This window comes from Oncorhynchus tshawytscha, linkage group LG32 (genome assembly GCF_018296145.1).
Source record: "Oncorhynchus tshawytscha isolate Ot180627B linkage group LG32, Otsh_v2.0, whole genome shotgun sequence".
NCBI lineage: Eukaryota > Metazoa > Chordata > Actinopteri > Salmoniformes > Salmonidae > Oncorhynchus > Oncorhynchus tshawytscha.
The window spans coordinates 10,220,843-10,234,454 of NC_056460.1; the positions used below are offsets into that span (position 1 = coordinate 10,220,843).

The 13,612-nt window shown below is 42.6% G+C and overlaps 1 protein-coding gene across 2 annotated transcripts in view; it reads right to left on the reverse strand.

Moving 5' to 3' along the window:
- LOC112245752 (keratin, type I cytoskeletal 18-A) overlaps nucleotides 1-10,516 on the reverse strand; it is a 30,923-nt gene extending 20,407 nt beyond the window's left edge. Inside the window, exons 1-4 of one of the 2 annotated variants that reach the window (XM_042310703.1) lie at nucleotides 10,092-10,516; nucleotides 9,595-9,799; nucleotides 3,258-3,340; nucleotides 1,288-1,441 (exon numbers count right to left, since the gene is read on the reverse strand). In XM_042310703.1, coding sequence (XP_042166637.1) covers nucleotides 1,288-1,441; nucleotides 3,258-3,340; nucleotides 9,595-9,792 — 435 coding nt within the window. In that variant the 5' untranslated portion in view covers nucleotides 9,793-9,799; nucleotides 10,092-10,516. The other variant, XM_024413909.2, reaches the window with a different exon arrangement.
- Between the last annotated feature and the right edge of the window lie 3,096 nt (nucleotides 10,517-13,612).

The window sequence follows — 13,612 nt, forward strand, 5'->3', positions numbered from 1 at the left end:
TCTCTCCGCACATAAACATTCAAAAAGAACGAGACAGTGGGAATTATCAAAGGTGGAATATACTGTACAAACAGACTGGATGCTGATCATTATAAAGCAAATGAATTTCCTCCTAATTGGAACAGGACGTAGAGTTGGATAACCCCTACCAGAGTCACTTCCCACTGGGCACAAACTGGTTGAATCAACGTTGTTTCAATCATTTTTTGATGTATTGTGAAGTGGAATCTACGTGGGAAATACATTGGATTTGAAAAAGTCATCAATGTAAACTGTTGTTTTGAGGGTGAAACTTTAACCACAGGATTATGTAATCATGGTAACCAAATTTCAACATAGACAAACCTTGTACAACATATGTTCAATTTGTAACTTTAAAACAATGTCAGATCTTCAACGTTATTTATCCAGTATCAGAAAAAAATTTTATTATTTCAATTCAACCCAGAACTGGAAAAATAGACAATGAAATAGGCCAATGGCTTCAAGCTCTGGTTGATTTCAATTGTAATGATATTTAGTGATATTGGAATGTTTTTAGTTGTCAACGCAACCAAATATCAACATTTGAAGGAGATGTATCTTCTGCTTGGATAGTTGCATCTGTGCCACTGACTTAGTCTTATTTTTTTTCTCCTTTTTGTCTACAAATTAATCATTGATATGTTGGATTCACGTCTGCATCTCAAACAGAAATCGAAGTTAAAGAATTGGACCGAATCAAAACAAATGAAATGCCCATTCATCAAAGTTAGTTTTGAATCAGTCCTATTCTTTAACTTCGATTTCTGGTTGAGATGCAGACGTTTCATCAACATATCAACTTTTAATTTGGAGACAAACTGGAATTAAAGTCAGTGGCTCAGATGGAACTATCCAAGCAAGAGATACATCTCCTTCAAATGTTGATATTTGGTTGTATACCAAATACAATCAATAGCCTGTTAACCTGTCGACATGTTAACAAATGATGTGTTGGATTCATGTCTCCAACTCAACCACAAATACAAGTTGAAGAATGGGATTAAGCCAGTGGCTCAGATGGAACTATACAAGCAGTAGATGCATCTCCTTTAAATGTCGATATTTTTGATGCAACCAAACACAATTCAATATTAATTTTACAGTAAATAGCCTAAAGTTAAGGCTATCTTACAAACAAATGTTACAGTATTTATTCAACCTTTTTTTTTACGGATGTCTTCACTGAACAAAAGCAGCTGTCCGCAACCGTACAGACCCTAAGACCCTTGCAACATGCACACGGACACTGGCACAAGACCGTACCACATAGTCCTGGTGCATGTCCTGCAGCTCTGTCATGGAGTGGTGTAGCTCCGCCTCCAGCTGTACATTGGTTTGCTCCACCCTCATCTGGTTCTCCCTCAGCAGAGCCACCTGTTGCTCCAGACATTTGGTCCGCCTCTCTTCCGCCTCACATCTATGACAGGACACACGACACATCTCAATCTATCAACTGGGTTGTGTTCATTAGAGCACTCAATGGAAAAAATAAAATAAAATCAAAGAACACATTTTTGTTGTTGTTGTTTCTTACTGGACAGGTAGTCCCTGTTTCCATGTTTCAGTCGGTGATATTGACTTGTATTTAGCCTTGACCACAGTGGTCTTTGCAAAGCAGCTATAGGCCTATACTTTACCAAGAGGTGGTGGGGGTTACATAGGGAAATGTTTTTCAACGTAAGGCTACTGAATGTACCCGACTCTGGTTCAACTAGCCAGGGTACCCTACATGGGTGGTGAAACAGCTACACAGACTGTGCATGTAGGTAAACACCGTGACACAGTATATGGGAAACGTTACAGCCACACATCCATTGTATCTAAGCAGGTGCATAGCCCTTTCCTGCAGTCAGTGACTAAAAACACCCTCGTCGGCCTCACGGGTGGAATGTTATTAATATTTTTCATAATTTCATAATTAACAAAGATGTTTGTATTTATTTATGACAGAACTATGGTGTTTCTATGTCAAACGGTTGTGTTATAATTCAGTCTTCTGTGATGTACTGTATATAAAGTGTAACAGTGGGATGCAAACTCTATATCTGACATGGTACAGGTGTCTTCTGTTTTTAAGCCCATAACCATGTGTGTGAGGTGTGTACTTTTGTTTCAAAGTAGATTTGTTTAAGACTGCCAAGAATCACTCTGTGTGACCCCGATGTAGCCCACTGCAGTAAGATGTTTTAAGATATACAAGTGTTTTCAGGTAAAGGTAAATAGACTGCACACTGCAATCTCTGCTCCCATGTGTTTTAGTGACCCTTCACCAGCTCTGACATAATCATGTAAAAGACCTTATCGTACAGTACGAAAAAAATCTTGCAACACTCCTTCAGTAGTTGCAATAGTCCTCACTTCCCAGCATGCTAAAGTCACAGTCACGGACATCAAATCAAAATGTATTGGTCACGTACAATGGTTTAGCAGGTGTTATAGCGGGTGCTGTGAAATGCTTATGTTACTAGCGCCTAATGATGCAGTAAAATGTCAACAAGTATACAAGTAATACATATATATATTTGAAACACAATATAAACCTTGTGACACAGAGTTGCAGACAACATCGTGACAGTGGCCCAGGTAAGGCCAGCAGGACACAGTATATAAATAGAGGAGGTGTGTATTCATAGCTCATAGCTGTCTGCATGCTGTTGCCCTCCCTTGCCCTTCAGGGGTTAATGGATATCCGCTGCATCCCAAATTACACCCTATTCCCCATTCAGTGCACTACTTTTGACCACACTCAATGGGCACCCTTATGGGCCCTGGTCAAAAGTGGTGCTCTAAATAAGAATTAGGGTGTCATTTGGCACGCAGCTCCCTGGCAGTAGCAGAGGGGCTGGTGTGTCACTCTGCATCAATACCGATGGGGAAAGTGCTGACGAGGCACAACACAGCCGGGCTGCGATTTGTATGCAGGCTGTTGAGCAGGAGTGGGAACTAGCCGAGTTACAACAAAGTGCGGGCTGCACTGCTGCTACAGTAGAGAAGTGATTATAAAGTATCGCTGCAGGGGAAAATGAAATATCTGATTGTTATTCAAGAGGTGCATTTAAAGTGTTATAGACTGAAATTGGTAGGAGTAGGATTTGATGGATTTTTCCAGAACTGCTATGGTATAGCATTGTTTTCTTTAGATATGATGATAATAAATACTATGAGGGTGTATGTGTTACTGTATTAGTATAGTATTCTAGGCCTTGACCTAGAATGTCCCAAACACTACTGACCTGGCCTGGATGGTAGAAGCCCTGGACATCATGTGGTCAGACTGCAGCACCAGCTCTGCATTCTCCATCAGCAGCTTACCAACCTACAGAACCAAAACACAGTCAACACACACAAGACAAAAATAACAAGGAAGGGAATAAGATGCGACGAGAAGCGCGTAAAACACGATCGATTTCAGAATGTGTTCAATCTTGTTGATCCATGTAACGTTATCGGTCCAATAGTTAGGAAAACACAATGAAACGTGACATCACATACGAACACACCTCAGTACACTGGAAGTTCAAAAGTATCCCTTTAATCAATTTAGACAAGTCAGTTGGAATTGCTCATTATTCTGTGAGAATAAGATCACTTGAGGTTGAGCCACTTCACATTCATTGAAACCGACTGCGCAATAATATTCTGCCTGTTCATGCGTGCCAGATTGCCACCAGCTCAGTGAGTCAGATTTATTACATGATGACGTTCCACGATTCGGGTTCATTAAGACAAGGCCTGAAGCAGATGTGGCACAGGTATTATTCAAGCCGAAGAACCTCTCACAGGGATTCTAGTACTTGACGTCATAAACCATAAATGTTTGGTGTTAACTGCAATGCGAGCACATTAAACTTTAACTCATGTTATCCAAAATCCCTTGCATCTTTGATATTGAAACGCTTGCTGTACAACCTAGGGCCATTTTGAGCAAACAGTTTTCAATGTTGACTCGTCCTTTGCCAATCACAATAGCACAATGCTTACTCAAGGCCAACACACCCATTCTGAAGGAAGAAAGTCAGGAATAACTTGGACTTGATTGTGTTGTGCTTTTGCTCACAACAACCGCCTCAAAGGTTATGATCATATTTTCATTGCAATTACCCGTTCCATTATCTTAGCTCTGCCAGTTATTCATCTCTGACTGTGTTGATTCATAGCCCTGAGAGAGCCCTGAGAGAGTACAAACCAGACATTAGCGGCTTGTTTTCGTCCGACAGGGCACTTCTCCAACTGAACATTAACGGATTGATTTCAAATGAAATCACATCAAATTGTATTTGTCGCATGTTTCGTAAACAACAGGTGTAGACTACCAGTGAAATTCTTACTTTACAGGCCCTTCCCAACAATGCAGAGAGAAAAATAGACAAACAATAACACAGGAAATAAATACACAGTGAGTAATGATAATGTGGCTATTTACAAGGGCTATCAGTATTCCTTATTATGGCTCGTCATTCAACGCTTCTAAATAGAACGAGGGTGGCGCCAGGTCTTAAAACCTAAACCCACAACAATAACACTAGTCTAGGACTGAAACCGGCCTTGAGGAAGATGCATAAAACAAAGTCAATTATTACTATAAATCATGAATTCATGTCAAAGGAAGATTTGAAGAATGTTATCAGTTATGCGTATGTCAAGTCATACATTTTTTCATTTGATTTGATTTATTTAGCCAGGATAGTCCACTCAGTAACAATTGCCACTGTTTTCCAGGGAGTCCTGGGTTCCACAGAAATCAATATTCCAGGTATTAGTCCAGGCGAAAGTGTGAGGAAATGTCATACATACACTACCGGTCAAGTTTTAGAACACCTACTCATTCAAGGGTTTTTCTTTATTGTGACTATTTTCTACATTGTAGAATAAGACATCAAAATGATGAAATAATACATACGGAATCATGTAGTAACCAAAAAGGTGTTAAATCAAAATATATTTTATACTTGAGATGATTCAAATAGCCACTCTTTGCATTGATGACAGCTTTGCACACTCTTGCCATTCTCTCAACCAGCTTCACCTGGAATGCTTTTCCAACAGTCTAGAAGGAGTTCCCAAATACAGTGGGGCAAAAAAGTATTTAGTCAGCCACCAATTGTGCAAGTTCTCCCACTTAAAAAGATGAGAGAGGCCTGTAACTTTCATCATAGGTACACCTCAACTATGACAGACAAAATGAGAAAAAAAATCCAGAACATCACATTGTAGGATTTTTAATGAATTTATTTGCAAATTTTGGTGGAAAATAAGTATTTGGTCAATAACAAAAGTTTATCTCAATACTTTGTTATATACCCTTTGTTGGCAATGACAGAGGTCAAATGTTTTCTGTAAGTCTTCACAAGTTTTTCACACACTGTTGCTGGTATTTTGGCCCATTCCTCCATGCAGATCTCCTCTAGAGCAGTGATGTTTTGGGGCTGTTGCTGGGCAACACGGACTTTCAACTCCTTCCAAAGATGTTCTATGGGGTTGAGATCTGGAGACTGGCTAAGCCACTCCAGGACCTTGAAATGCTTCTTACGAAGCCACTCCTTCGTTGCCCGGGCGGTGTGTCTGGGATCATTGTCATGCTGAAAGACCCAGCCACGTTTCATCTTCAATGCCCTTGCTGATGGAAGGAGGTTTTCACTCAAAATCTCACGATACATGGCCCCATTCATTCTTTCCTTTACACGGATCAGTCGTCCTGGTCCCTTTGCAGAAAAACAGCCCCAAAGCATGATGTTTCCACCCCCATGCTTCACAGTAGGTATGGTGTTCTTTGGATGCAACTCAGCATTCTTTGTCCTCCAAACACGACAAGTTGAGTTTTTACCAAAAAGTTATATTTTGGTTTCATCTGACCATATGACATTCTCCCAATCTTCTTCTGGATCATCCAAATGCTCTCTAGCAAACTTCAGACGGGCCTGGACATGTACTGGCTTAAGCAGGGGGACACATGTCTGGCACTGCAGGATTTGAGTCCCTGGCGGCGTAGTGTGTTATTGATGGTAGGCTTTGTTACTTTGGTCCCAGCTCTCTGCAGGTCATTCACTAGGTCCCCCCGTGTGGTTCTGTGATTTTTGCTCATCGTTCTTGTGATCATTTTGACCCCACGGGGTAAGATCTTGCGTGGAGCCCCAGATCGAGGGAGATTATCAGTGGTCTTGTATGTCTTCCATTTCCTAATAATTGCTCCCACAGTTGATTTCTTCAAACCAAGCTGCTTACCTATTGCAGATTCAGTCTTCCCAGCCTGGTGCAGGTCTACAATTTTGTTTCTGGTGTCCTTTGACAGCTCTTTGGTCTTGGCCATAGTGGAGTTTGGAGTTTGACTGTTTGAGGTTGTGGACAGGTGTCTTTTAAAATGATAAGTTCAAACAGGTGCCATTAATACAGGTAATGAGTGGAGGACAGAGGAGCCTCTTAAAGAAGAAGTTACAGGTATGTGAGAGCCAGAAATCTTGCTTGTTTGTAGGTGACCAAATACTTATTTTCCACCATAATTTGCAAATAAATTCATTAAAAATCCTACAATGTGATTTTCTGGATTTTTTTTCTCATTTTGTCTGTCATAGAATTGTACCTATGATGAAAATTACAGGCCTCTCTCATCTTTTTAAGTAGGAGAACTTGCACAATTGGTGGCTGACTAAATACTTTTTCCCCACTGTATGCTGAGCACTTGTTGGCTGCTTTTCCTTCACTCTGTGATCCGACTCATCCCAAACCATCTCAATTGGGTTGAGGTCAGGGGATTGTGGAGGCCAGGTCATCTGATGCAGCACTCCATCACTCTCCTTCTTGGTAAAATAGTTCTTACACAGCCTGGAGGTGTGTTGGGTCATTGTTCGGTGGAAAAACAAATGATAGTCCCACTAAACCCAAACCACATGGGATGGCATATCGCTGCAGAATGCTGTGGTAGCCATGCTGGTTAAGTGTGCCTTGAATTCTAAATAAATCACAGACAGTGTCACCAGCAAAGCACCCACACACCATAACTCCATGCTTTACGGTGGAAAATACGCATGCGGAGATCATCTGTTCACCCATACCGCATCTCACAAAGACACAGCGATTTGAACCAAAAATCTCCAATTTGGACTCCAGACCAAAGGACATATTTCCACCGGTCTAATGTCCATTGCTCGTGTTTCTTGGCCCAAGCAAGTATCTTCTTCTTATTGGTGTCCTTTAATAGTGGATTCTTTGCAGCAATTCAACCACAAATGCCTGATTCATACAGTCTCCTCTGAACAGTTGATGATGAGATGTGTCTGTTACTTGAACTCTGTGAAGCATTTATTTGGGCTGCAATTTCTGAGGCTGGTAACTCAACTGAACCTATCCTCTGCAGCAGAGGTAACTCTAGGTCTTCTTTTCCGTATTGACTGACCTTCATGTCTTAAAGAAATGATGGACTGTCATTTCTCTTTGCTTATTTGAGCTGTTCTTGCCTGTTACGCACACCTCTATGAAGAGGGAACGCAACACCCTGCTACAACTAAACCCTCTGTGAAGCGAAAAAGGTATGGACTGTAGGTGCGAGTAAAAATGACAACAAGCAGAATGTGGTACCGTTTACAAGGACTTTATTCCTTTACACGGTAATATGGGGAAAAGGGGCTGGACGGAACCAAAGCAAAGAAAGTAAATCTCAAAGCCCCCCCCTCTCCTATCTTACCTGCCTACCCACTACTTACCTAATTTAGCACCACCTGGTGCCCTAACCAAAATACAAAGGGGTGGTCCGCCCAGGTCTTACCTAGTGTGCCTAGACAGCGAATATGCTACGGGTATATGTATGCCCGCGGGCCTCTTGCCTAAGCACTCCCTGGGTGCCTTCCCCTTCCCCCCTGGGAACAAATGAAACAGAATATTAAACAATTTCACAAACAAACTAAGAGACAAAGGACATCAAATAAGTTCTATCTGAGCAACAAACTCACAAAACATACCAACTCTCAGCAATGAACTCCCAGCAAAATCAACCTCTAGCAAAATCTCTCTCTAGCAAAATCTCTACAATGACCTCCCAGCAAATCTCTCTAGCAAATCTACCTCCAGCAAAATCCTCTACAAAAAAAATCTCCTGAACAGAACACTGGCATTTATATAGCTTCTGAAGGAATAGGTAATTGGAGACAGCTGTGTCTTAACGAGGGGGCGGGGTCAGCTCTCCAATTAGCCCTGGAGTCGACCAATCAGCTGCTTGAGGGATTTCAGGAAGCCATTTCCTGAAATAAACACATGCAAATACACAAACTACAACACATAATCTGGGGAACGTAACATTGCCATAATATGGACTTGGTATTTTACCAAATAGGGCTATCTTCTGTATACCAACCCTACATTGTCACAACACAACTGATTGGCTCAAACACATTAAGGAAAGAAATTCCACAAATGAACTTCTAACAAGGAACACCTGTTCATTCAAATGCATTCCAGGTGACTACCTCATGAAGCTGGTTGAGAGAAATGCAAAAGAGTGTGCAAAGCTGTCATCAAGGCAAAAGGGTGGCTATTTGAAGAATCTCAAATATAAAATGTATTTTGATTCATTTAACACTTTTTTGGTTGCTACATGATTCCATGTGTGTTATTTCATAGTTTTGATGTCTTCACTATTATTCTAGAATGTAGAAAACAGTCAAAGTAAAGAAAAACCCTTGAATGAGTAGGTGTTGTAAAACTTTTGACCGGTAGTGTTTGTACATTTGTAGATGACATGTTCTCACATGGTAACGCCTGCAGATATCGTATCAGTGCAGCTATGCATGAAGGATCTTTATGATGATCAATGGACTGGCAATCGCTCATATTTTATGCAACACTCTCACTGAAAGTGAAATTGGGCATAAAAGTCAACCCACCCGTTGGCTTCAATACTAATAGGTCAGATCATGGTGCTTTCTTCGCCTTTGTCTCCATTCACATTCAGAGACCATAAATCAAGGAGTGGTTGCAAAACCTCCAATCAGCTCATGTGAGCTGACAATTACAGCAGCCTGTGTTAATGGTCTTCTAGGGCAACGGCCTTTAAAGCAATAAAAGGATCCACATTCTTGTGTGTGACAATGGAGTGATGGCTTGTTTCCAAATGTCCTGACATACAGTATGAGACTACTTCTCAATCTCTGTAACAGTTGACATTGTCTGGGTTGTCATATGCCAGTTTTAATTCGACTGCTATTAAGTGTAATCATCGCCAGGACTGAAAATGGTTAAAAACCGGTTTGTTCAGTCAATGCTGTATCTATCTCAAGCCAAAACCCTGCACGCAAGAAAACACCTTTGAAGTAAAGATGCTTTGCAAGCTATTTTCAGAGACATTTTGTCGGCTTTGGTCTACTCTGGTAAAAATGATACGGATAATATACAGCACAAGTTAGGTTCCTAAAGTTAGTCCTACTAGCTACTGTATGGCCACAACACACCAGCTCAATCAAATCTAGGCATTTACAGTACATCAGCATAATCACTGGCAAACAAATGGACTGTTTAATGAGTTGGGGTCCCTCAGGGCTCAATGTTTGGACCAATTAAAAAGGTAATAGATGGCAGTCTCACCTGGGAACGAAGGTCGGCCACAGTGCTTTCCTGCTGGGTCCATTCCTGGGGGTGCGGAGCGTTCCTCAGACCCCAGTCTGCAATCTGGCCCTCCAGACACAAGTTTGCCTCTTGCAGCTTGTTTACCTGCTCCAGGAAGCCCTTCAGACGGCTGTTGAGGCCCTGCATGGTCCACCGAGAGTCCTGCAGCAAATCCATGATGCTCCTATGCAGTGTACACCAAAAAATACACACAAACGCCTCTCAGGTGTATTATCAAACACTTACAGCCTCGCCAACTCAGGAGAGTGTCTGATACAAAGGGTCAACCCAAATGTACAGTAAACACTTATGCCATCCAAAACCTCTTGCACTTCAATTTCAGCATACGTCAACAACATAGCCACTTCTAGCCACTTTGCAACCCTGGCAGGCAGTGCCCTGCCTGCTACCGATACTGGTGAGATCACGGACCCATGAGGTGTTTACTGGGTAAATATTTACCTAGCAATACTCACCTGTGAGGCAACGTGGCGTCCCTCACTCTCTCTCCTCCTCTCTCACTCCCCTCTCTCTCTCTCTCCAGGCTAGGCAGCACCTTGTGTTGACAGTAGTAAGATAAGCACCAGTCTCAGTAGTCCCTGGTCGCGGCAACAAGCTGCTCCTGATCCTCCCCTCCTAGACGGAGCTGGACCACATTCTTCTCCACTGCTTCGAACAACTTTCACTTTCCCACTGGGTCCCAGGTCAGAGACGGTCCCATGTCTGTGACAGATCAGATAGGAATGGTAGGGTTAGGGCTAGTCTCGCTATTGCTCTCGCACCAACTATGTGTCAGCTGTCATGGGGTCAGCCATGACAGGGCCAGGTTCTTTCCGCCCCAAACACAGCCTGCAGCAGTGCTCTAGGGGAGAGTGCTGGGGTAAAGCAACACGCTCACTCGCTGGACACACTGCTGCTTACATCACCAGTGCTCTGAGGCCCTTTGTGTTCTCTGATCCAGGATTACTGAGCCCTGTGTGGAGGGAAAGTTCAGGCACACACTGCGACAACACTCTCTGTTTGTGTGTCTGTGTTTGTGCGTGTTTGCGTATGTGTGTGTTTGTTTGCACATTTGTACGTGTGTAAACAACATATCTAGTATCTACTAATACTACACTTTAATTAATAATGAGAAACTAATGTCTATCCACTTACTCATCAGATCAGAAGCCTGTAATAAACACTGAACTTTGTGCTGTGTTACATGGGTTGCTCAATTCCTCCCTTGACTACCACTACCCTCTCATTGGCCTGTTTTGTGTGTGTGTGTGTGTGTGTGTGTGTGTGTGTGTGTGTGTGTTTGTCTGTCTGGGGGGGCAAGTGAGATCATTTTCCAGACATTCTCGCAGGACACAACTTTTTCATCCTCTTGAAGTTGACAACAATGTTCTACTTGTATAGGAGTTACCAAATGTGTGTTGATTCGTCATGGCAACCATCAAGCTTTCTTTCAGTCTTTCACTGACTTTTTTGGGGACTTTACCTCAAGTAATGTGAGGATGTTATTCCCATGATCGATTCATCTAACCAAGATCTTAGACATTTTGGCACCAGAACATACGTCATAACAATACGAGCTTTAAGTCAGGTGAGGTAATAATATAAGACGTATGGTTGAGGTAGTTAAGGTGTGGGCGCGGCATCGAAAGAAGCCGGTGAACGTCTGATGGGAAAAAGCACAATAAAACATCCAGTTTAAGCCGCTCTGACAGGGTGTTTGGAATGTGAGTTAAGGTAACACAACTCATAGTCATCTCTATTTGTCTTTCTCTCTCTCTCTCTCTCTCTCTCTCTCTCTCTCTCTCTCCTCTCTCTCCCGGAGTAGGCACCTTCAAGTCCTTTCCAGTCCTTTGCACTCCCAATCTACCTCATTAGGTGATAAAGGCAGCAGATGACTGTGGGATTGACTTGTTGGATCAATAAAGGGTTTCTCTTCCTTTCTGTGTAAACAGCCACTGCCTACATTCTACCATTCACAGACAGGATCTAGGGATCATTAATATGAGGTCACACTTAAAGCTGCTACAAACACTGTGTCTGTCTAGAGTCTATAGTACAATATCCCCATGGAAACACTTCATGGGCAAAAAGAATGTTCTCTCATTGAAGTGTTTCCCTCAATAAGTCAGTGCCTGTGGTTATGGCTTTGGTCCATAACAAGCATACTAGTAGAGAGAGTCATAGGACAGTCTATTCCGACAGGGACTAGAGAGAGGTGAGAAATGCTAGACCCACACATCCACCAGATCAAAATGTGAAACCAGGTGAGACCTAACTAGCATGTCAAAGGGAAAACTAGAGCAGGTGGAAGTAAAAGGCAACGTGGGGCTGTTAGGGCTCTTACCATCACACATACACGCCCACGCAGCGCTGGCCCGCAGCCTATCCCCCTGGTATGATGGTTTGATGTCTATGATGATGGGCGAGATTGATAGTGGCGTCGTTAACCGGATGAAAACAATACGGCGCAGCAAGCTCTTCTGCGTGTGCGGCCTGGGACAACGTATGACAAATTGTGAGTGAATGCGCACGGGGGGAATGCGTTCCAGCCGGTTCCAGTCAGGACACTGCGGTGCGTTGCTCCCACAAGGACGCAGTTTCGTCGCACGACATTTGCAGGGAACGTTGAGGCACGCAATTAACTGAGGGGGATCAGGCAAGCAGGCAGGGAGCAAGGATAAGCGAACAAGTAAAAACCTGATAGAGGTCAAGCGTTGATCTCGCTACCCAAGACCTTCAGTTCATACTCCTTAACCTGTTTCCCCTAGTACATTCATTGCTCTAGGTGTTTTCTGCAGGCAGAAGAGCACAAGCAATTATGACAACTAACAGTTTTTTTTTACCTATTCCGTTAGGCATTCAAGCTTTATTAAACCAACATTAGGACCTGCAGGTATCATTTGAAACACACCGTGGCACACAGTACTGTGTTAACGCCAAGAGGGTTTTGTCTGAGCATGATCTCATTATGCAACCTCTGAGACTAGAGTCCTGATTTGTAGGTTACGATGGTATTAATCCAAACCAGTTCAAAGGATTAGCTGCAGTAAAACGCTTTAGCATGATCTCAGTAACTGGTCACGTTTTGGCTTCCACATACCTGACATGCCATTGTAAACCAGTAAACCATTATACTGTTGAAGACGGTCTGGGACATACACACATTTACAATACTTCATAATCATACTTTTTATGAGTAGGGTAATAATGTCTGTCTGGGCCAAATTCCTAATCTGGTCTACCATACTACCATGGCCACCTAATTATCCCCAGCTTCCAAATGGCTCATTTAAAACCTATCTACGTCCTCCTGCAATGCTCCACAGGTCTCTGCTGTAAAACGTGTTGTTGTTATAGCTGACTTTCGAAAGCTGCACCACATTGTGAAAATGGATGTCTTTTCGAACCGGTAAATGAATTTTCAGGACAACCATAGGGAGCAAGCAGCGTTTCACGGCTGCTGACTGGGTCCTGGTTAGAAAACATCTGTTTTTGTTCACTTGGTGGGCCACAAACCTTTGAAAACTAACTTGTGGGAACATTCAATCTTAATTCCTCATGAACCATTTTGAGCTTCAGTCACTTAGTCAATAAGTCAGTAGAGAGTTCAAAAGGAGTAAGGCCTACTGTATGCATTGGGTCCATCTCTCCTGTCACCAAGGGAGTGTGCAGTTTTAGACCACCTGCATGGAGCGGCGCCCCTTAAATCCAACACCCATTCTAATCCAGTGTGAACTCCCTTTTATCTGACTCCCTTTTATCCAGTGTGAACTCCCTTTTATCTGACTCCCTTTTATCCAGTGTGAACTCCCTTTTATCTGACTCCCTTTTATCCAGTGTGAACTCCCTTTTATCTGACTCCCTTTAATCCAGTGTGAACTCCCTTTTATCAGATTATTTCCCTGAACCTCAGATCATTTGCATATACTGTAGAGTGACAGCGGTTGACATGAAACCCCGTGAACACACTCATCAGATGACTCAGATAGTACATGTT